Source organism: Heloderma suspectum, chromosome 4 (genome assembly GCF_057233095.1).
Source record: "Heloderma suspectum isolate Gila_16-S chromosome 4, 16-S_ref, whole genome shotgun sequence".
In the NCBI taxonomy this organism is placed as follows: domain Eukaryota; kingdom Metazoa; phylum Chordata; class Lepidosauria; order Squamata; family Helodermatidae; genus Heloderma; species Heloderma suspectum.
This window is the reverse complement of record NC_139461.1, coordinates 136,017,260-136,042,028: the sequence shown is the minus strand read 5'-3', so window position 1 is coordinate 136,042,028 and position 24,769 is coordinate 136,017,260. Positions and strand designations below refer to the sequence as shown.

Below are 24,769 nucleotides of genomic sequence, written 5' to 3'. Positions count from 1 at the left end.
ACTCATGATGCAGAGATGAGTAAAAACATTGGGGTGGTACAGAACTGCACAATTATTTGCAGTACCAGCAGCTTGTTAGCCAATTAACCATAAAAAAAATCTAATAAAGCACAAGTACCTTTGATTCACACAGTTAGAGGTCTAGTATTAAAACTATGCAACCTTTAGGGCGCAATCCTATGCATGTTTAGACAAAAAAAAAACCCAACCTCTTACAACTCCCAACATTCCTCAGCCAGCTATCCTGGCTGGAGAATGCTGGGAGCTGTAGGACTTTCTTTTGTATAAAAATGCATAGGATTGCATCCTTAATGTTATACTACATGTGGATCTACCCAAGCAAAAGACCAGGAGACATTCATCAGATTGTCCTGGAAAAGAGCCTAATGGTTTAACAAATGTTCCCTAGCTACAGTGAAATATGGGAAATAAACTCAGGCTCCCCAGAATTAGAGGGACTTCATCTTAGTTAAGTTGGAATTGCTGAAAGCCAACCTTGCAATACAGGGGAGGGGACCATGTGGCCCTCCAGATGCTGTTGGACTTCACTGCAATTCTCATCATCCCTCAACAATGACCATGCTGACTGGAGCTGATGGGAGCTGCGGTCTGGCCACACGTTCCTCATCCCTGCCACAGCGGGAGAAAATGAAACCTTGCCACAGGAACAAAAGCCCTTCTATATTTCAGGACCCTGAAAAACCTCAGATATGAAGCACGGTCACATGGGTTAGGAATGTTCAACACCACATAGGGGTGAACAGACTCGCCAGTGAGCAGTTGCCAGACTTTACTATGCTCAGTGCTCCCCACAACACGGTTCCTGTGAACTGCCCATTTAACTAAAAAGGTAAAGGTAAAGGTGTCCCCAACCAGTCGTGTCCGACTCTAGGGTGCGGTGCTCATCCCCGTTTCTAAGCCGAAGAGCCAGCGCTGTCCGAAGACGCTTCCATGGTCATGTGGCCGGCATGACTGAACACCGAGGTGCACGGAACGCTGTTACCTTTCCCGCCGAGGCGGTACCTATTTATCTACTTGCAATTTCTTGCTTTCAAACTGCTAGGTTGGCAGAAGCTGGGACTGAAGATGGGAGCTCACTCCGTCACGCAGCCCTCGGGTCTCGAACTGCTGACCTGCTGACCTTCCAGTCTGCAGTTCAGCGTCTTAACCACTAAGCCACCACGGTCCCCCCCCATTTAACTAATCTGTGAAAATAAATACCTAAATATTTATATGAAGGAACTTGATTGATAAGATGACCATCTAACTGCCAGATATATTTTGCTTGCCTTCTAGACAAAAAGAGTTCACTCAAGGGCTTCTGAAATTTCTGAGTTTTCTTGACAGGATTTACCTAACTTCAGTGTAATGTGAAATGTATTGTATCAGTTTGCCTCTAGCCTAAACAAATTAACTGTAAAATAACTAAACTTTACAGATAGCAGAAATGTGTAACGTCACCCCAGCACCTTTTTTTGAAAATGGGGAAATCACTTTCAGATGGATAACTGGGATTGAAGAGGGACTCAACCCGCTGTTTTCCCACTCCAAATTGTTCCCCAAATGGCTTCCACACCACACACAGAGGTTTAAATGCAGGTAAACATGCATTTAAATCCCAATGGGGTAGGGGAAGGCACTTTGGGGCTATTTTGGGAGGGGAAATTGTGGGCAGGAAAAGGGTTAAGTACTTGTTCCCACCATTACTTTTCTAATTCCAGTGCCACCCACCCTAACCCTCTGAAATCAACTGTTCCAGTTTTCTAAGGTGATGTTATACAAGTACGCACTCAGTTTCTCTGCTTTCAGATGGATTTATTTCCACAGAAGTATGCTTAGGGTGGCAACCTTAACCAAAAACACCACTTTTCTGATCATCTCAGTGTTAGATAATTTTGTACCACCATCCAAAGGGAAGGGTCTTTAAATGAAGGTTTCTGCTCAAGTGAAGGGAGCAGCTGAAGGAAAACTGACACACATAGAAGGATGTGTTGCGTACTATCCATTGCACACAGATTCAGATCCAATTATTTAAACTGATCGTACTTCCATGTAAGATGACTAGTATGAGGTGTAAGGCTACAATCTTACACATACTTTCTTGGAAGTAAGTGCCATTGAAAAGTGTGGAAATCAGTCACTGAACAGTAAAACTTTAACCAAATTGTTGAAGCCCCTCTACCTATATTTATCTTCGTAATTTTTTTCTTATTATTCATGTCCCACAGTAAGTCCCAGTTTCTTTTCTCCACCGTGCCCCCCCCCCCCGATGTCCAGATATCAGGGTAGATGAAGTTGGCTGCTTAATATGAATTATGCATCTTATCTGCTATGGGTACACTGATGTTTCAGCAGATGTATTCAAGCTATGCCATGCCATATAAGAGGCAGATGGATTTGCAAGAACTCTGCTAAACTGCATGTTATGTTGAACACGTAGCTTCCTGTGGTGTGCACATTGGCAGACTCCTCCACACAATCACTGTCAGTAACAATACCAGGCCCCAAAAGTGATTTAGTGCTAGGGACATGCTATTGGCCCCTGACCAAAATGTGAGGGTGATCTTGAGATGGTGAATGAAATCAGGGAGGCATCCAAAGGAGAATGTGTTGTAGTAATGGGTGACTTAATTCACCTCACATAAACTGGATACATGTGTATTCTGGTCATGACAAAGAGGTAAAATGTTTCAATACCCTAAACTGTGGCCTAGAACAATTAGTTATGGAACTACCCAGACAGAAGACAACCCTGGACTTAATCCTAAACAGTGCCCAGGACCTAGTGTGAGATCTTAAGAGTTGCTTCCGCTGTTGGAAACAGTGACCACAGTGCCAAGGAAGTCCAAGGCAGTTACATTGGACTTCAAAAGAGAAACATTCTCTACAATGAGGAGACTGGTAAAAATTGAATTGAAAGGGAAAGTCAACAGGGTCATATCTTTCCAGAGTTCTTTGGGATACTAAAAACCACAACAACAGAAGCTCAGCTAGAATGTATACTGCAGCTCAGGAAAGGTACCACCAAGTCCAAGAGGTTACCACCATGGTTAACAAGCAGGGCCAAGGAAACTATTAGAGAAAAGAAGGCTTCCTTCAAATAATGGAAGTGTTGCCCAAATGAGAAGAAAAACGAACACAAACTTGCACAAAAGAAATGCATGCAAACAATAAGGGAAGCAAAAAAGGATTTTGAGGAGCATATCACTAATAACATTAAGAACAGTAATATTTCTTTAAAAAAATACATCAGAATCAGGAAACCAGCAAGGGAGACATTTGTTCAGTTAGGTGACAAGGGAGTTAAACAGAGTACTAAAGGAGGATATGGAGATTGCAGAGAATCTGCATGAATTCTTTGTATCTGTCTTCACTGCAGGGGATGTAGACCAGATACCCATGCCTGAACTGGTATTTTCAGAAAGGGAGTCCGAGGAACTGAGTCAAATGGTGGTGATAAGAGACGTGGTTTTAGACCTTACTGACAAACTGAAAACAAACAAATCACCAGGTTCAGATGGTATCCACCCAAAAGTTGTTAAGGGAGAAATCCTAAGGCCCCTAGACAGCCTCTGAGGGGCCATAGGAGAGTTCAGATTCCCCGATCCAAGGTAGGAGATAGCAACAAAATCTTGGAGGGGAGAATCGGAGATCTGCCCCCTGCCCCCTCCCCCTGTGAGGGGGAGTGGAAAGAACTGCCAGCTGGCCTCCAAGATCAGAAACTCGACCTCAGAGAGGGGGAAAGGGGACATTTTGGTGGGCAGGGAGGGGAGGAGACTAGAGAGGCCAGGATACAAGCTATCCTAAGCCTCTGCCAGCCCCCTCCAGAACGCCCCAGCTAGATGGGCAAAAAAGCCCATCTAGTGAAAAATGTAGGGCGGGAGGATGGGGAGGTGAAAATTGCCTCCACTGCTCCTCCTGCCCTGCATAGGCTGCTCATAAGCCTCTGAGTTCAGGGGCTTAAAATCATTGAGGGCACAATACATAGGATTGTGCCCTAAAGATCTCAGTGGGAACTTGCTGTTCTTCTAACAAAAATACATGACATGTCCCTAAGATTGGTGTGTGTACCAGAGGACTGGAAAGTGGCCAGTGTAACAGCCATTTTTATGAAGGAATCAAGGGAAGATCTAGGAAATTACAGGCTGGTTAGCTTAATGTCTGACCCTGGTAAATTGGTGGAGAGCATTATTAAAGATAAAAGTATCAAGCATATAAAAGAGCAAGTCTCACTAACCTTGTAGAGTTCTTTGAGAATGTCAGCAAGCATGTAGATGGGGTAATTCGGTAAACGGTGAAATTTGGACTTTCAAAAGGCTTTTGACAAAGTCCCTCACCAAAGACTCCTAAGCAAACTTAGCAGTCATGGGATAGAAGGAGAGGTCCTCTTACAGATTGTTCACTGGTTAAAGGACAGGAAGCAGACCGTAGGAATAAATGGACAGTTCTCGCAATGGAGAGATGTAAACAGTGGAGTCCCTGCAGAATCTGTATCAGGACTGGTGTTTTTTAACGTATTCATAAATTATCTGCAGTTAGGACTGAGGTGACCAGGTTTGTGAAAACACCGAATTATTAGGGTGGTTAAAACAAAAAGGGACAGCAAAGAGCTCCAAATGGAACTTTCTAAACTGGGGGAATGAGCATTAAAATGGCAAATGTGGTCCAATGTATGCAAGCTTAAAATTATGTTCATTGCAGCAAAAATCCTAACTTCACACATAAACTAATGGTGCCTGAGCTAGCAGTGACTGACCAGGAAAGGGTCCTTGGGGTTGTAGTGGATAGCTCAACGAAAAGTTGTCCCAGTGTGCAGCTGCTGTGAAAAAGACAAATTCCATGGTGGGGATCATCAGGAAAAGAATAAAAAATAAAACTGCCAATATCATAATCACTTTAAACAAATATGTGGTGTGATCACACTTGGAATACTGTGCCCAGTTCTGGTCACTGCTCCTCCAAAAGGATATTGTAGAACTGAGGAAAGTGCAGAAAAGAGCTTTCCCTAATGAGGAAAGGTTACAATATTTGAAGTTTCTAGCTTAGAAAGGCAAGTAAGAGGGGATATGCTAAAAGTGTATAAAATTGTGCATGGTGTGGAGAAAGTGGATAATCCTCTCATAATACTAGAACCCAGGGTTAGTCAATGAAGCTGAATGGTGGAAAATTCAGGATAGATAAAAAGAAGTACTTCTTCAGAATTCACTACCATAAGATGTAGTGATGGCCACCAACTTGGATGGTTTTAAAAGGGGATTAGACAAATTTATGGAGGATAAGTCTCTCAATGGCTACTAGTCATGATGGCTGTACATTACCTCCATCCAGTTTCAGGCTGTATGCCTAGCAATACAGCCTCTTGGGAGCATGAGCCAGAGGGTGCTATTGCACTCATGTCCTGCTTGCGGGCTTCCTAATGCATCTGGTTGGCCACTGTGGGAACAGAATACTGGATGCAGCATGAATTTTGCTCATGTAAAAACATCTACATATTTTAACACAGACTGAGTTGACTTTATTTTTAGGTGGTTTGCTCTCTCACCTTCTCTAGGCTGAGTAGGCTATAGTGAAATTTGCCCTAATTATATCTGAGTTCCAGATAAGCTGTGCCTGAGCTCCAAACCAGAACAAATAATTGAGCTTGTTAATCAACTAATAATTTGTAAGGGCATAGCAATACTATAGAGAAAACAGCCATTCTGTTGACATATATTTGCTGGCGAAACAGCTCTGTTGGTGGTACATGTACATTCTGCCTTGTTCGATGCCTACCCTATAGCTGATACTAAATAAATGTGAAAGAGTAAAGTGTTAGTGTGGAATGTCTTTTTTTCTGGTTTGTGGATTTGACAATACTGAGCAGCACTGACTATCTTTTTGTCTAGGTTCTCCTCCCGATGTCTACATTTAGCTTGTAAACTCCTCCAGGCAGAGACCTATCTTTTGCTTATGTAAAGCTATGAAAAGTATCATGTACAGTGATACTAATATATAAACAATTCTGTGTAATTCTGCAGCATTAAAGGTAAAATTTAAATAATAGAATCTTGCTACAATTCCCTTCTGTCTGGGTGGAATAAGGGGCCTGTCTTCACAGGTGATTTGTTGAGGATAGGGAATGTTTGGAGGTCTTTTGTGGCACATGATGTCATGGCCAGTCTGCAGCCACCCTGGAGTTTACCTGTGGGGAAGCCACATGTTTGTAGAGTACTTTTACTCCGTTGTTTTTCTTTAATTCGGCTCCCCTGCGGTTCAGCTGCTGTGTGTCCACCTTTCTGCTTTAAATTCGATATGATCGGGTGTTCCTAAGGGTGTGTCTTTCACCTGGCTGTGACCTCAGTAACCTAGGTAACTAGAGCAACTAGCTTGCTTTTCCAACTCATCAAAGTGCTAGAGCACTGTTGCATGCCTTCAGAATCATACTGTACTTCTTTTTTGCCAATGGGAATAGCTAGCCTCCATTTCCCTGCTCCTCCCCCTTGAGAACCTTCTCTGATGCTTGTGTAACTTTGCTTCTCTGCATGGAGGGAAAGGGCTAGCTGGAGTTGCTTCCCTCTGATTCCTGCATTGAGCAGGGGGTTGGACTCGATGGTCTTATAGGCCCCTTCCAACCCTACTATTCTATGATTTTATTATTCTATGCTAGCGCTGCTGCCTCTGCTGACCACCTCTTCTCCTCCCTCTCTGCATTCTTTAGTTTTTAGTGTATCACTGTATCAATACAGCAAAATACCGGGGCTGCAGGTTCCCAAGCCTGGGTGCCTCCTCTAGTTAGATAGCTAGTACTTGAAACAGCACGGCTCCAATTTTCTCAATGGGAAAAAGACACTATAGATTCTCAGTGAGGGGGAAAGCAGGCAACAGAGGCTGCAGAATGAGAATGGGTAAAGCAGTTAGATCACTGTATTTACTCCCTGGAAGTGTGCAACTGGGGTTTTATGACTGAGCAACACAGGCTGCAGACTGTCAATGGGTGAAGCATTTCCCTGTATTTCCCTGTATTTACTCCCTGGAAAAGGAGAAAGGGGGTGGGAGCTCTAACTCTCTGACTGTTGGCTGGAATGGGGCGAAATTGCACTGGTGGGGTGCTCTCATGGGGAGCTTTCAGATGCTGTTGGGGATAATAACATGGTAGCCAGAGGGAGCCTGGACAGGGCTGGGAAACAAGCCTCTCTCAGTGGTTGAGCAGCACCTGCCAGGTTGATGATGTTCAGTTCTACTCCCCCCACCCAACCTGGAAGTACGTTGCTTTCAAGTGCTCTGTGACCCATGAGGAGCGGATTTTAAAAGTATGATACACTCAGCTTTTCTTGGTTCATGTGTCCCTGACGGACGAAAGCTGATTCCATGAAAATCAGGATAATAATCCAACATGCTTCTCATTCTGTTGTTAAGATCCCCCCAAGGTTGACATGTTTCTTTTCAATGTATTTCATAACTTGCATTTTGAAAACCAAATTAATTGTGATCAAAGATGTGTTTACTCATCTCTTCTTTACAGGAAGAAGGTCCATTTGGGAATATCAGAAAATGAGTGTAGTCAACTATTACAACTTTAATTATAGGCACAGAGTGCAACTATAATTATTACTTAATAATACCTGGTAGTTATTCAGTATTTCTTTTGGATCTTCCAAAGTTTTAAAATCAATATTGTATTGCACATTTGGAAGTGAAGTGTCCAAACATCAACTGGTTGAACTGGTGTGATGTAATGGGACATCCACAAACAAGCTGACATTTATTTATTTATTACGTTTGTATCCCACCCTATATCATTAAGATTTAGGGAATATTGCTGTGTCAGAAAAAAAAAAAGTATTCACAGTCCATCTTCTGTGATAAGGAGTAATTGTCAGTTTGGCAATGATTAAATCCTCACATGGGCCTTATGGACGAAGGAGCTGAGTAGGGGATGCTAAGGGCTAGAAAATTGAATGGGAGAAGGTCCTAGAATGTAGGAGGCTCAAGGGGCAAAGAGCCCAGAGGCAGGTTGCCTAAAAGAAAGGGACAAAGTTGATATAGGAATCTGACAGAAAGGAAGAGGGAAAAGACCATGAACTGAGGAAAAGATTTATTTTGCTGCCTTATTTTGCTGGCTTATGGCTTATTTGCTGCCTCCACTGCGTCCTCAAGTAGCTGTCCAGTGGAGCTCTTCCGGGTGGTCCGGGGATTGTTAACACCTTCCCCAGTAAATGGGATCCTGGCCCCATCGAGAACCCACGGTGACCTCTTTGCATCGCACTTTGAGGACAAAATCGCTTGTCTCTGCAGCGAATTTGACTCCATTGTTAGTACAGTACTGGTCAAACTGTCTGATGCCACCATCTGCCCAATTTTGTGGGATCAGTTCCAGTTGTTGCGGCCTGATGATGTGGACAAGATGCTTGCAATAATGAGACTGACCATGTGCCCTCTCGATTCCTGTCCCTCCTGGCTAATAAAAGCTGGCCGAGGCGGTATGACTGGGTGGGTCCAGGGAGTGATAAATGCTTCCCTACACGAAGGGGTGGTGCCTGCTGTCCTTAAGGAGGCAGTAGTGCGGCCACTCCTAAGAAGCCCTCTCTGGACCCAATGGTATTAGACAATTACCACCCAGTCACAAATACCCCTTTTCTAGGGAAGGTACTTGAGAGGGTCGTGGCGGAGCAACTGCAGGCACTCTTGGAGGATATTGATTATCTAGACCCATTTCAATCTGGGTTTTGTCCTGGTTATGGGACTGAATCAGCCTTGGTCACCCTCATGGATGACCTTTATCGAGAGAGGGACAGGGGGAGTGCAACCCTGTTAATTCTGCTCTATCTCTCATCGGCTTTTGATACCATTGACCATGGTATCCTCCTGGATTGACTCTGTGGGATGTGTATCAGAGGCACTGTGAAAAAATCACATGTTATACTCACTTAAACCACAGCACTGTCATGACTAGAGGAATAAAATGGAGTTTGCTTCTGCTGTCCTGATGTTAAACACATTTTCTTGAGAATAACCACTATTTTGTTGTAGAAGCAGTTAGTATATATTTAAAGCAAAAATAATATCAATCACATCTGTAACCACGTTGCATGCCCAGCTAGCTGCCTCTGGAGTATACAATGTTTTTAAAAGTAAGAAAGGATGTTGCAGTGGTTAGCATCAGCCCCCAGTGGGCCCTGATATAGCCATACCAGCCCAAGTGCTGATGCTTGGCCTGTTTGCACTGTCCCCATCACCTGCCACTCTCTAAGTCCAGATGTGTTGCCCTATACTGCCATCATCCCTCACCATTGCCTATGCTGGCTAGGGCTGATGGGAGTTGTAGGCAAAAGATTTGGAGGGACATGAGTTGCCTATCCCTGCTCTAGGTGGTCATTTGGGAGCCTCGTACTTTGGCCCTGAGGTCCAATCCTAGTTGTACCACTGGCCGCCATTTAACCTAGGAAATTATGCTCAGCTATTCACTGTGTCGTTGGAGCAAGACAAGTATGATATGAAGGGGCTGATTGCCACCAAATATAATCATTTCCAGAGGGTAGCCATATTAGTCTGTTGCAGCAACAACAAATCTTGTGGGATCTTAAACATTCAGAAGCAGGCTGGCAGTTGGCACATCTGAGGATATGAGGAAGCATGCAAACAGCTTTGTTCCCCCCACCCCACCCCCAGTGTCTCTTGAGTCTGCCACCAAGCGCAAAACTGCAAGAGGGCACAGCAGCAGCCTCTGGGTGAGGACACTTAGTTCTGTGAGGGACTAATATCTGGCTACTGCAGGAGCCATTTCCTCTGGAAACTGCTATGGGCCAGAGATTCTGAAGCAGAACGGCAGGTGAAACATCCGAAGTCTGTGGAAAATTTGTATGCATCTTTGCCCCTCCCCAACAACTCTTGTTTTATTTTGTTGTATTTTAAATATACTACAAGCTGCCTTGACAACTTCAATTAGTAGGCAGGACATAAATACTCCAAATAATCAAGGAAATTATAAAATACAGGGTTAGAACATATTTCCACAAAATATCCTTAGTACGTGACCTTTAGAAAGCATATCTGCCATTGCTCTTTGCTACCTAAAGAAGTCATTTTCCTCCACACACATATTTCTGAAACTGAAACATGTTTGGATGGATACACAACTATCTCCCTTTTCCCAGATGACATGACCAAAACCTCCTAAATATAGAATAAATAAATAATATGAATGGTCTGTGGAAATTACGAAAGGGTGGCAATCCCAGTCAAACTGATGTGTGTACACAGCAGTGTTGGCACAATGTGACAAAATCGCATACTGAGCACATACTGCACACTTCATACCACAAACATGCACATCACAGGATGTAGTGATGGCCACCAATTTGGATGGATTTAAAAGGGGATTAGACAAATTCCTGGAGGAAAAGGCTATTGAAGGCTTCTAGTCCCGATGGCTATGTGCTACCTCCAGTACCAGAAGCAGTGAGCCTATGTATACCAGTTACTGGGAAACACGGGCGGGAGGGTGCTGTTGCGCTCGTGTCCTGCTTGTGGGTGCCTGGTCAACAGCTGGCTGGTCACTGTGTGAACAGAATGCTGGAATGGATGGACCCCTGGTCTGATCCAGCAGGGCTCTTCTTATGTTCTTTTGTACACAAAACATACATCCGATGTATCAAGCCTGAGGTACATTGAATTAGGCATGATGCATCTTGTGTATATGGTAATGACATGTATTATTTATTTATTTACAATATTTGAATACTGCTCCATATCCAGAACAGATTTCGGAGTGGTGAACACAAAGGATAAAAGAATAAAAAGATTAAAACGCCATCTTAAAATCACGCTTTTTAAAAAATAGAATGCCAGTAGAAGCCATGACTGGTCAATTAAGGAATGCCTCCTGGAACAGTGCTGTTTCCAGGGGGCGCCGGAAACAACACAGTGCTGGCGCCTGCCTGATCTCCACATAACATAACGATACATGCATTTGTTGTCTGAGCGCCGTAATTAAGTGCTCTGTATCTATATACAGCGTTATGTGGGTCGCTGCGCCGCCGTCTTACCGCTTTGATGCTGCTGCTGCTGCGGCTGCTATTGCATTGCGTGCTCAGAACCCCCTCTGTGACGTTGGCCAGCGAGGCGGCGGCGGACGAAGCAGTGACGCGCCGAAACCTCCAGGGGGAGCCCGCGGCAAGGCCGCCGCGGGCCCAGGCTACCGGAGCCAGCTGGGCCCGCTCCATGCGGCCGCTTTCTGCCTCCTCTCTATCGTGCGCGCTCTCCGCCGCCGAGCCGTCCCACTCTCGCTCGATCGCATCACGCCTCACCCGCCCGCGCGGCCGGCCTGCGTCACCCGGACAAGATGGAGACCGCCGAGGAAGGTAACGGCCTGGAGCCCGCTCTCGCTCCCGGGTGGGGGGGGAGGAGGAAGAGCTCGGGGCGGCGGCGGAATACGCGCGCCTTTCCAGGCCGAGTTCGTGCAGCTCGCCGGCACACCGGCTCCCCTCCTCGGCCGGTGTGGGCGCCTCCAGATACCGGGGGTCGTTCCGTAGTATAATGGGAGCGCGGGCGGGCGGGCGCTGCTGTGTGTTCGTGAGCGGCGGAGGAAGGGCTTGGGGACCCGGGGTGTACGCGTTTGCTGCGGCTGCTCGAGTGCGGTGGTTCGAGCGTCGAAGTAAACATGGAGGTGTGCGTGTGCGTACAGGGAGGCACGTTGTGGCTGCCCAGGGGGGCTGCTGGGTCGAAACGCAAACATGGGAAGGGGCTTCTCTCGTTTGAAGACATGGTGACCTTAGAGAGGGGTGTGTGTTGGTTTACGTGGGCTTGTCTCGCAGCTCCTGTAGGAGGGGGAGTTGGTGGTTCAGAATGTAAGGACAAGACGTGGATGGGATTGGGCTCGTTTTGCTTTAAAAGTGTATGTGGGGGAGAGAGAGAGACTACTTCTTGGCAGGTAGGGAAAGGTATGCCCTGTGGGGTTGGATTGGGCTTGGCATTTGTGATTGGGGCGGCGTGAAGGAGCTGGCTGCATTCCCCCCCCCCTTGGTGTGTCTCTTATGTAACCTTTCAGAGAGGTGAGGCTACAGTACAAGACAGCTGCAGTTGGAACAGGAGGTAGGATGGCCTCCTGGTTTTTGTTCTTAGCTGCTGAAAGAAGGGGTGCTTGTAACCGTTTGTCCTCCAAAAGCTGTTGGCACAACTTCCAAAAGAGCAGGGTGTGTGAGTGTCTTCTTGTAGCAAAAACGCAAAGTCTTGGATACTTCAAAGACTAAGCATACCTATTGTGGTATGAGCTTTCATAGGTAGGAGCCACAATAAATATATTAGTCTTTAAGATGCTGTGTGGAGATACTAAAAGCTGCTGGAAACTGAGACTGAACTGAAGTTGCTCTGAGCTCCATGGAAGAAGAGTTGAAAGCAAATGTAAAAAACAAATATACTATTTAGTTGTTATTGCTTTGGATCATTTTGATAACACGTTGTACAATGTGCTTTATAGTTTTTATTTTCCTCCTTAGTCATTCTCTGAAGTAAGACACTAGTCAGTTTTCTTCTGCATGTGGAACTGGTAGACAAGTTATAACGGCACTCACCATCTAGTGAATTTGTAATTGAGATTTATTTATTTAAAGCCTTTTTATCCCACTCTTCAGCTGAGGAGGCTCCCAGATAAGCTTACGAAGATCAGAAATAAGGTAGTCCCTGCTTATAATCTAAAAGACATGACACAAAAGGGAAAGGGATTGGAAGGGAGGAGAAAAAAAGCAAACTCAGGTGCTAGATTCCTAGTTACAAAATTCAGCGGGCAGTAATTCAGCAGGTCATGGAGCTAGATTTAAGCACAATAGAAGGCTGCTGCTTCCCCTCCCTCAGATGGCCTCGGCAATGGTAGTTGATAGCTGGAGAGGTTGGGTCTCATCTGAGCATGATGGAGGGTGTCTGGTGGCCGCTTCCTTTCCTTCTGATGGCCTCAGTTGTGCCATTTAGTAGCTGGAGGGTGGGAGCTCTCAACTGATGGAATGGGATTTGGTCACATCCAAGTCCAGCTGTCTTTCCAGTTCCCACTTTACCAAATTGACTCCAATGGCTAGCTCACACTCGTGCAATATTAGAAACAACCATACCTTTTTATGACTTCTGGAGAATCAACTCAAAACAGCAGAATGATAAGGAACAGGGTTGGAGGTAATTGCTTTCTGCTACAGCAGTAGGCAATTGCTGGATTTTCTTCTATGACTTCATAATGGGAGGTAAGAGGTCAGAATTTGATAAGACAGTCCCCCCCTCCCCCGATGATGCAAAGGATATAGTGGACATAGCTGGTGAAACATGTGCTACCCACTTTTCTTCTTTTTTGCCCTCCTGGGTAAATCATGCGTAGTTCAGCCACCTCATATTCTCATATATATATATATATATATATATGGGAGATGGTTTTACTATAAATGGTTTCCTTATCATCGTATCCTTGTACTTCTATTAAACTATTTCCCAATTAACATGTTCTAAAATATTGATAGATGATAGTGTCTGCACTCCAGTATTTCAGATACCAGGTGAGGTACCTGGCAGGGTCCCCCCCCCCCCCCGAAGATAGTACTGTGAGATCATTGCTCTGTTCCATTGCACCTCTGTGTGGGTTTCGTGGAACTCTATTTTGCCCCTCATCAACAGCATGATAGTTCCTGTCCTCAGGTTTATAATCTAAATTTAAGACATGACACACAAGGAATAAGGGATGAGTTTTACTCTTCTTTTTGTAAGTCACTTTGGACATGTGTTTAAAAGTGGGATACATATATTTTAAATAAAGTACATTAGGGCTGCAAGAGCCACTGAACTCAGTGACCCAGTTCGCACGATCAAACAACAGTGGAAAATTTGTGAGTGCGAGTGAGCAAGCATGCCGGCGCCCACCTGCCTGTTTCCTGTTTGCTAAACGTTCCAGGAATGCCCTGTTCCAGGGTTGTTGTCATGACGTGCAAACCCAGCACTCCAGGTTGTTTAAGGTTAAACAACCTGATGCCCTCATTCTAACTTTTCAGTTTCTGCAGTATCTAGAGCAGGGCTATGCAACCTGGTGTACTCTATATATTTTGGACTTCAACTCTCCTGACCATTGGCCATGCTGGTTTTATTTATTTATTTATTTATTTATTTATTAAATTTATTAATCGCCCATCTGGCTGGCCATCCAGCCACTCTGGGCGATGTACAAAGCATACAACAAAACAGTCTAAAACAATAAAATTCTACAATGAAAACATTTTCTAAAATACCCTAACCCACCCCAAATGCCTGCCTGAACAACCACGTTTTTAATGCATGGCGGAAGCTAATAAAGAGGGGGCATGGCGGAGTTCCCTAGGGAGGGAGTTCCACAGAGTGGGGACCACCACAGAAAAGGCCCTCTCCCTCATCCCCACCGGTCTAGCTGTCCTGGCTGATGGGACAGAGAGAAGGCCATCCGAGGCTGATCTTGTTGAGCGGCCTATCTGGTGTTGCTGAAGGCGCTTCTTGAGATAGGATGGGCCGGAGCTGTATAGAGTTTTAAAGGTCAAAACCAACACCTTGAATTTGGCCCGGAAAACAACTGGTAACCAGTGCAACTCCTTCAGCACTGGAGTGATGTGATCTTGCCGGCAGCTGCCTTTAATCAAGCGAGCCACCGCGTTCTGTACCAGCTGCAGGTTCTGAACCGTCTTCAAGGGTAACCCCATGTAGAGCGCATTACAGTAGTCTAAACGAGAGGAGACCAGGGCATGTACTACCGATGGGAGCAGATGGTCAGGAAGGTAGGGGCGCAGCCGCCGTATCAGATGGAATTGATACAGTGCTGTCCGGCTCACAGCTGACACCTGAGCCTCCGTGGACAGCTGGGAGTCCAAAATGACCCCCAGGCTGCGGACCTGGTCTTTCAAGGGTAGCCGTACCCCATTCAACACCAGGTCAACATCCCCCCACCTCCTCTTGTCTCCCACCAAAAGTACCTCGGTCTTGTCAGGGTTCAGCTTCAGCTTGTTCCTCCCCATCCAGCCACTCACCGTCTCCAGACATTTGGACAGGGATTCTACGGCCAACCTTGGTGAAGATTTGAATGAGAGGTAGAGCTGCGTGTTATCCGCATATTGATGACACCGCACCCCAAACCTCCTGATGATAGCCCCCAGTGGCTTCGCATAGATGTTAAATAGCATCGGGGAGAGGATGGAACCCTGTGGCACCCCACAAGTGAGCGGCCACGGGTCCGAAACCTTCTCTCCCAGTGCTACCCTCTGTTACCGTCTGGAGAGGAAGGACCGGAACCACCGCAATACGGTGTCTCCTATGCCCAACCCCTCCAGGCGGTCCAGGAGGATACCATGGTCAACGGTATCAAAAGCTGCTGAGAGGTCGAGGAGAACAAGGAAGGAGCATTCACTTCTATCCAGAGCCGTCCTCATATCATCCACCAAGGCGACCAAAGCCGTTTCTGTCCCATGCCCAAGCCTGAAGCCCGACTGAAATGGGTCTAGATAATTGGCTTCTTCCAAGTGTGCCTTCAACTGCACCGCCACCACCCGCTCAATCACCTTGCCCCAAAATGGCAGATTCGAGACTGGGCAAAAGTTGTTCAGAACTTGGGGATCCAAGGAGGGCTTCTTTAAAAGTGGTCTTATCACTGCCTCCTTGAGGGCTGATGGCATCACTCCCTCCTCAAGGGAGGCATTCACCACCTCCCTGATCCCCTCACCCAGTCTCTCTCTGCAGCCCATAATGAGCCAAGATGGGCAAGGATCAAGTAAGCAGGTGGTCGGCCTTACAGATGAAAGCACCTTGTCCACTTCCTCAGAAGGAAGAAGCTGGAACTGATCCCACACAACTGGTTTGCCACAGGCCACCTCTTGCTCACTAGCTGTATCCACAGCGCATGGAATAACACTCCTAATCCGATCAATTTTATCTGCAAAGTGCCTTGCGAAGGCCTCACAGGAGGCCTTAGAATGCTCCAGTGGTTCTGGAGCCACTGGACCAACCAGGCTTCGGACCACTTGGAACAGCCTCCTGTTGAGACTGATGGGAGTTGTCCAAAATATGTGGAGGGCATCGGGTTGCCTACTTCTAATCTAGAAGTAGATCTAGGATGCTCCCCAAACATCTTTTCATGAATCTCAGCATATATTGTCCAGGAACCCCAATTTTTCACATTTAATGTCAGACCAACAGAGATGCAGTTGTTCTTATTTAGAATTTAACTATTCTGGGCAAAACATTCTCAAAAGCCATAATGCTGTGTTATTCCCAATCACATATTTCGGACTTTCATCTGATTAAATATTAGGATGGAGTTCTACCCCCACTTCTCCTCTGGTGGAGCTGTAAGGAGAATATTGGGAGTATTTGCATCTGTTTTCAACTAACTGGCTTGTTATGTTCAAAGCTGGATAAACTGGTAAGTGTAAAAATGATGGTATGTTGAAACAAACAATCATCTTCAAATAATGGCTTGTTTCAAGAGACCTTAATTACCACTAACCACAGTTCCTAGTTTGGACATAACAACCAACTGTGGTTATTTGAAAGCAGAAGTGGATGCTTCCCATATATTCTCCTGGCCATTCTGGAGGAGGAGAGAGGGGAGCATGAGGTTCCTGCATATAATCCTAAACCATGGTTTAACATTACGTGTGAACTGGGCCATTGATTTGAAGGTTGTTTTGTATGTAAATAAAGAACTTAAGGAAAATCTTTTTAAGGTCAGGCATTAAGAGCATAAGAAGAGCCGTGCTTGATTAGATCAAAGGCCTATGTAGTCCTGCATCCTGTGTCATACAAAAGCCAACCACATGCCTCTGAAGAAGCCCATGAGCAGGGCGTGATGACAATAGCCCTGTCCCACTGTTATCCCTCAGCAACTGGTTTTCAGAGGCACGGTGCTTCTAATTCTGGAGGTAACATGTAGCCATTCATATCTAGTAGCCTTATCCCCCATCTGTCTAATCCCCTTTAAAGATGGCTAATTTAGCGGTTGTCACCACATCTTGTGGTAGCGAATTCCATAGTCCTATTATGTGCTGTGTGAAGAAGTACATCTTTTGTTGTTATAAATATACTATAATATATGATGGTATTATTTTTTATTTTATTTCTGTACTGCCCAATAGTCAAAGCTCTTTGGATGATTCACAACACTTAAAAATCTTAAAATATAACAATATAATTATGGGCTTGATACTGGAGACCGAGGGCTGGTAAGTCATCAGAAGCATTGTAATCCAGCCGCTAATTTATTTATTTATTAAATTTATTAATCGCCCATCTGGCCGGTCACCCAGCCACTCTGGGCGATGTACAACATATAATAAAACAGTTTAAAACAATAAAATTCTACAATAAAAACATTTTCTAAAATACCCTAACCCACCCCAAATGTCTGCCTGAACAACTACGTTTTTAATCCATGGCGGAAGCTCATTAAAGAGGGTGCATGACGGAGTTCCTTAGGGAGGGAGTTCCACAGAGTGGGGGCCACCACAGAAAAGGCCCTCTTTTCAGAAGAATCTAAGGTATACAGCTAGATATCATCTGTTGTCTCAGCTGGGTGATTTTATGCCCTTTATGTATTTGAGCTCTGCAGTTTCCTCAGTTGTTTAGTTATGAATATATACTTTCTGTACACCTTGGGGTATAGACACGCAGTCTGTGAGCTATATGTAGGTAAGGCCTTACCTGCACCCTGCAGTCAGTTGCGCTGTGTTGCCTCCAAGTGCCTGATTAGTGTGGCCTTTGCCGTACTTTGTAAGCCGCTGCTGGGAACAGGTTCTGCTGGGGAACAGGTATGTGAGGACAAGTCACCATGCATGCCCTGTTTCCCATCAGAAACGAACACTCACCAGCCCACCAAACATCTGCCTTGGCTGCCCAGCCAACACCACACGTGGCCCTTGAATCAAAGGAAGTTGCTCATCCCTGCTATAGACAAGGACATTTCATTTTATGAGCATTTTATGAACATAAACTGCTCTACCCAACATCTACTCCAGCCCGTGGAGGTTTGGGCTCCACCCACTACCCTCCTAAAGCCCCAGCCCCTTGCTGAACTTCGCCCCCACTGGCCTGGGGGCTACCAGAGGCTTTGTGAGAGGGTGATGGAGGGTGAACAGTGGAGATTGGTGGAGCAGTGGCTTCGTCTGCCCTGTGCCACTGGGGAGAGGATGTGGGGCAGGGGAGGCTAGTTCCTGGTAGCAGCAGCAGGAGGATGATACCCCCAACATAGCTGCCAGGAACAAAAGGCTTTGCCTGCCCCATGTCCTCTCCCCAGTGGGAGAAGGCGTGGGGCAGGGGAAGTTTGTTCCCAGTGGCCACATTGGGAGGATCATGTCAGGGGGCATTGTCCCACCTGTTTGACATCAGAGGCGGGACCATGCCCCTGACCTCATACTGCCCATAGAGGGCTGGGTGGGCAGGTCACCTGGCTCCCCACCCCATTATGGTTGCTCTCCCCTGATTTAAATCAATCCACCCTAATAAAGGTGTTTGTGGATACTTTTGGCCGCTCCCCCACATAGGTGTTGTGAGTATGAATAGGGAAAAAGGACATAAGATGGAAATGTTTCTTAGGGTCCCAACATATATAAGGTTTGTGTGGATGTGGGGGTGGGGCTTACTGGCTTTCCTGGAGAGCTATCCTTTGATGTGATTCCAGCAAATAGGTCACTCCTCCTATTAGCCCAGCTATTTGATATTTTGCAACAATTTCATGTCCCGAGGCATTTCCCCCCCCCCCCAAAGTGACATGAAATCCAGTTTCTCAATTTCTTGCCAGCTAAGGCAAGGACGATGAGCTTTTCTCTCCCCCTTCCCCAGTTTTATCTTTTTCCTGAAGGTAATTTCATTCTTGTCACTGCTGTCATAGAGCCGTAGTACAAAGAAAATGTTGTTTTATAGTTCTATTGCAGTATGCAAAGTCCTGAAGAGTATACATGTCACAATTGAGAGTTCAGTTTTTGAAAACCTCTTATGTCTACTAGGATGATAGCCAAGACCTTTACCTTTTGAATTCAAAGCCTTCTGCAAGTTTTCCTTTTGGATTTTAAGTCTATCCAGTGACACCCATACTAATCTGAGTCTATCAGTGCATGATTTATTTTGTTACCAATTTCCGCTTTCCTTGCGGCCATGCTCGAAGAGGAGGAGAGTGGGAGTGCACACATCTGAGGCTGGCTGTGACTTGTCCTTGTGATGCTAAATCATGGCTTAGTCTTTTGTGTGAATGTAACCCTGAAAATAGATATTAGGGTTGTGTTCAAGAGAAGCTTACTACAAATTAGCCCTATTTGCTGGGAAAGTAGGTTCCCTCCTTCAGCTTCATCGTTTTATCTGAGTGGGCTCATCGCCGTATACTTGGCATCCCACAGGTATGGCATCCCTTCTCCCAGAACCACAGCCTTGTCTTCTGCTTTTCTAGTGACTTTTACATTAGACAGTAGGATCTTAGAGCTGTCCATTTTTGTATTCATCACAAGGATAGATTTCTGCTTCACCTCAGCTACTCCTTTGTTTTCAGGTTAAACCCATAGATGAATAGCTGGCGGTAGTTTATCCTGCAGTATTGTTCCCAAGCCCAAGCGTCTTCAGGAAGCAGGTTTGATGCTACCTCAACACTTGGAGAGCTGTTAAAAGTTTCCAGAGAGAGGATGCGATCCTTCTGTTATTCTCTCGTCCCTCCCTCCCCCCTTTTTAAAAATGTGTGGAATTTAGGCGAGGGGAGAAGTCATCAGAAACCGCTCTAACTCATCGACTTTTGTGCATTGCAGAGCAGGGTTGATAAAAATCAGTGATTTAAAAAAAATTGTATTTGTTTGATTTAAATTGGATGTATTTGATTTAAATCAGATTTTGAAATTTTCTTAAAACAATTAGTAAAAAAGAGCCTAGGTCAAAGATATCATATTGAATAGTAATTATAGTCTATGAATGTGTTAACAGCAGTTTATGGAGATGGGCGATAACCTGATTGGTCCTATTCTGCACTTCAGGTGGTGTGCAGAAGTGCACATGCTCTTTGTCTTTCTCTCGGCCTTGCCTCTAAGTGCAAAGATAGAAAAGGTCAATGAATAGAGAATTTGGGGAGATGGAGTAGATCTGAACAAGGAGGAGGAGTCTGGATATAAATGCAAGGGGTGGGAGAAGGGAATAGAAAGTGAAACCAAACATGAGTAGAACATGCAGTCCTGACTCCTGAGGAAACTTCTGCTGCATGTATCCCCCACATAAATCCACGGGTGTGTTTTGTTAATGTTGTTGTTTGTTTATTCCTCTGGTTAGTTCTTCTACAATCTTATTGTTACAATGGAAAAGCCTTTTTGGTGGTGGCGACTGTGGCACATCATGACAAAAATATCATGATTAATTGATCACTTGGAGCTGGTTCACCTCCTGAATGTCCTCACAAGTTCATTCTGCTTTTGTACTAAAATGGCAAAATTATTCCATTTTTTTGATGAAAATTAATCTGAAAACAATTCAAAATAATTGCTTAGTGTGTACCTACCTTCTAATGAAACCTACATCTCTGAATATGTATTAAGGTTATATTAAACAATAATGTACTTCTACTAAAAATAATGGTTAAATAGAATCTTCTTCACTACTGTTTTAAACTGTGATTTAAATAATTTATTTATTTATTTATTTATTTCATTTCTATACCGCCCAATAGCCAAAGCTCTCTGGGTGGTTCACAAAAATTAAAACCAAACAACACACAATAAAACAATTTAAAATATATAGAACATTAAAATTTTAATATAATTAAAATGAGCCCTTCAAAGAAGCGGTTTATATCATGATACAAATCAATTTGATTTAAATCAAATCAGCCATGTTGCAGAGGCCTACAGAATCTCAGACAAAACACATACACCAGGGGAGATGAGAAGATGGCATATGCTTCGACACTTTTGTGAAGGTCTCCTATCTTCAAGAAGGAAACTTAGATTTGCTTTAAAAAAAGAACTGTCATATAGGAACCCTGATTTTGGGGAGTTGATGTAGGGTTGGAGCTTTTCTACACGAGGCTGTTCATCTGCTGTATCTGTGGCAGAATTTTGTGGCAGAATTGAAATCCAAGCACTGCATGAGGAGAGTTTCCTTTCCTGCTTTTCTGCTACGTAGCCTCTAGGTTATTTTATGGTTTTAACTGTTGTGAACCTCCCAGAGAGCATTGGCTATTGAGTGTTATTGAAATGTAATAAATAAATAAATAGGTGGCACGGTGGTATAGCAGAATAGCACAAATACCACAAGTAAAACAAGTGTTTTCTTTCCGTTTTAGAATTAAATACTGCACTTTCCCTGCTCTAAAAATACAAGCTGAAAGTGCTCTTTAGGCACAGAAGTAAAGTGGAGGGTGACAACGCATCTAAAGAACCTGCAAACCACTGTGAATAGGGAATGACGAGTGCACAATAACGCCCCCCTCCCCAGTGTAGAAAAGCCCTTGGTATCTCAGAGGGCAAGCTGTGAGCCAGATGTCGCAGTTCAAATGTTACTTCAGGCATGAACTCACTAGGTGGCAAAAAGCTTCTCTCAGCCTCTGGTCCCCATTTACAGCATCGGGCAAGCCTAGTCCACCTTGCACATTTGTTAAGGACTACTGAGAAAATATATCTGGTATTCTTTGAGTGCTTAGAATTCAATACAGCATTAAACATTTTTTCTTAGGGTCATATATTGTTTACCTAGGATGCTAGCTTCCAGGCCTAATTGTTACTCAGTTTTGGAGAATGTATGAATTGGTTTATGAACTTAGCTGAACCATATGACTTGTTGATACAAGTATCTGCACTGTAGGGTGCAGTATACTAGTACTTTTTTTTAAAAAAATCATCATTGAAAAAAGCATGTCAAAGGCTGGTTATAGCAAAAAGGTCAGTTTTATACTTTTAGGTGCATGCTGTTAGCATCTCTTCTTTTGCCTCACTGAGCCTGTTTCACATCACGGTAAGCCACATCGAAAAACAAGCCACGGTGGCTTGGTTAATTGCTTGCTAAGTTATGCTGCTTCCCGCACGTATCCCGGGGCCTTTGTGGCACAACCCGTCTATACTCCTGCTGTGATGAGATTCCCTCACCCCACCTTTTCTTGCCTTGCAAAGCACCTGCGTTGACATATATATGCCATATATATCTGCTGTACGACAGAAACATCTCTGGTATTAATCTTCAGAGTGGAGTGGGGGGCTTAACTTAATTTTAGGGTGAGGTGGCTGAGGGTTTTAGTTATTTTCTTACTTTAACATTTTAAAAAAAGCCTCCTTGGCTGCTCCTCACAGCTGGGGATAAGTGATGTTTCTCTTCCTAGCACAGCTATGCATGTATGTGTGATGGACTTAACCTCTAGGTAAGTGCATGTGGCCCCAATTCAGGACCATGGTGATTCAGGAGGTGGGGGATTTAAGCTTTCTCCCCTCCTGTTTTCATGCCGAAATCCCCCCCCCCTTTTGCAGGAGGGTTAAAAAAAGAAAAAAACATTTTTTCATATCTTTTCCATATCTGATTCTAATTTTTTAATATAAGTATGCCAGCTTTTCAATTTTTTATAGAGGTTTTGTGCACAATTTTAGATTGTGCATAGCAGAATGGGCAAGTAAAGTGCTGTTCTGAAGACATAATTGCTGCATAACTTTGCTTCTGTAAATGTATTTCCTCCTTAGTGCTTAGTTTAGCAAGTTTATAATCATTATAATAGCAAAATTCTATGCTAAACTGGTTCTTTGGTTAACCTGTATTCACGACCCTTCTGAAATAGAGGAATCAATATACTTGCTTTTCGTTTCATATATCTGATTGATTTTTTTGCACTTTTTATGCTAGTAATAACCCTCTTCCAGCCTCTTACCTATCTTTTTGCAGAGCACAGTGAAACGGTGTTTTGGCATATTGTTTATCATGGAAGCCATGGACACTAATATCCTGAAAGGGCAAGTGGAGAGCCAGTACTGTCTGCACACTGAAGCATAGTTTTAATGATCAAGCACGCTTTCTTACTTGCCTGTGCTTTTAACATGAGTGTGTGTGTGTGTGTGTGTGTGTGTGTAAAAAACCAGTCAGACTACCTATTTTTCTGTGTACCTTTCTGGATGGTAGTGAGATTTCCTTATATTTATAATGTTGGCTGTGCTGATAAATTTAATATTTGCAATGTTTTTATATATTTCCCTGCCCCTTCTAAACTATCCTCTTCTCTTTATGTTTTTTTTGGGTTGGTGGGATACCATTTAACCCTGAACATTTGATGTGACCTATAATGGAGAATTAAAGTAGTATATAATCAGGTAGAATGCGACATATAAACCAGAGCCAGAAGTCTTACTCTAAAGATAGCTGTAAGTATATTCAGAAAGTAGAACTGGCTGTATTCTGACTGATACCCATGAAGGGCAATCTAAGAGATTCCCAATTTGTTTGTGTTTAGAATTTTAATTACAATGTGATTAAGTCTTGAAGCCCCCTGGTATCATTTAAAACTGTTTCCAAAATAAAATTGCAGTCTTAGCCTGACCAAGCAGCAAAAGTCCTAAATTACAGCTTTTCATTTTGTAGAACTCTTCCTGCACACTAGTACATGTAAATAGAGGCACCTTAGAATATACTCTAAAATCTACATTATGAGTGGGGATCTCTAGCAGAACTGGCATCTGCCTCCATTATAAACAAAGGAAGACAGTCACACCTTCCTTGCATGACCAGCTGCGGTTTATTAAATTCCACCTTATTGGGATTTGTCTTTTTAAAAAATGTTTTAACTCTTTTAACCTGGTGTTTTATTCTTTTACCTTGTTGTTCAGTGCTCCAAGATCTTCTGATGTGGAGCGGTATATAAATATTGTAAATAAATAAATAAAACACAACTTGGCATTTTTATTTATTTAGTACATTTATATCCCATCTTTTTTCCATCATGGAACTCAAGGTGGTGTACATGGGGTCTCCAAGTTGTCTCCCATCCAGACTCTGTCTAAAGTTAGACCAGCTTTAGCCTCAGCAAGGTGGCTGCATGATGTTCCTCAGACCATAGCCCTGGGACTTTGGCTGTTGGTTCTAGTATAGAAATAGGTCTTGTGAAATAGCAGTCTAAAGCATTGCTTTTCATAAATCATACCTCAAGCCTCGAAAAATGTGGTTTCTGCCAATTCCTCCTGGAAGTAGTCTAAGTTTCGGGTGGGGTGGAGTTTGCCTATTACATTCACCATGGGCGCCTGTTTGTAGTCCACCAACAGTACATGATTATAGATTTATGCCATATGGAATGGGTAGAACTTGCTGCAGAAGGTAGTTGAGGCTGGATGTCATGGTTTACTATTGGTGAGGTTACAGCCTGGCTGCTTTAGGCAGCTTTGCTTCAGCCTGCTTTGCAGCCCTTTCCCTCCACTGTGCCTCGGTTTCTGCTTCAGTATTTTAAAATGCTGCAAAGATTGGTACTACCACTATAAATTGCTCCTTAGTAACGTTTGCATGGCATACTACAAAATGCAGGGGAAACAGAAATGCAATATACTGTTTGCTCTAGCCACTCTATCATTTGGTGCCTAGAGTGCAGTGGTGTCATTCATTCCAGTGGAGGGAGGGATCCATTGAATTGAAGAGGGGAAGTTGGTGTATATACATTGGAGCTTCTGCACCTTGAAGAGGTTGCTGGTCAGGAGTATTTAAATATTCTTCCTGTATTTGCGTTTGGCTTATCCGAAGCCTCATGCATTATGAATTGCTGCAATAGTTTTAAGATTACAGGAAAAATATGGAATGAAGCATCTTTTACCATTGCGTTGGT

The 24,769-nt window shown here is 44.1% G+C and overlaps 2 protein-coding genes across 12 annotated transcripts in view; one reads left to right on the top strand and one right to left on the bottom strand.

Annotated features, from left to right (window-relative positions):
• Window positions 1–11,084, bottom strand: part of LOC146347418 (carboxymethylenebutenolidase homolog) — a 33,698-nt gene extending 22,614 nt beyond the window's left edge. For all 3 annotated transcript variants that reach the window (XM_084850601.1, XM_084850602.1, XM_084850603.1), the window contains exon 1: window positions 11,025–11,084. The gene's annotated coding sequence lies outside the window, so the exon portion shown is untranslated. The remainder of the gene's footprint in view (window positions 1–11,024) is intronic.
• Window positions 11,085–11,309: 225 nt separating this feature from the next.
• The window catches only part of MARCHF6 (membrane associated ring-CH-type finger 6), a 65,575-nt gene continuing 52,115 nt past the window's right edge, over window positions 11,310–24,769 (top strand). For 4 of the 9 annotated variants that reach the window (XM_084850593.1, XM_084850590.1, XM_084850592.1 and 1 more), the window contains exon 1: window positions 23,196–23,324. In XM_084850593.1, the coding sequence (XP_084706719.1) occupies window positions 23,279–23,324 (46 nt within the window). In that variant the 5' untranslated portion in view covers window positions 23,196–23,278. Of the gene's footprint in view, window positions 11,340–19,501; window positions 19,580–21,885; window positions 21,940–23,195; window positions 23,325–24,769 lie in introns of those variants that run through there. The other 5 variants (XR_014790304.1, XM_084850594.1, XM_084850591.1 and 2 more) reach the window with 3 other exon arrangements.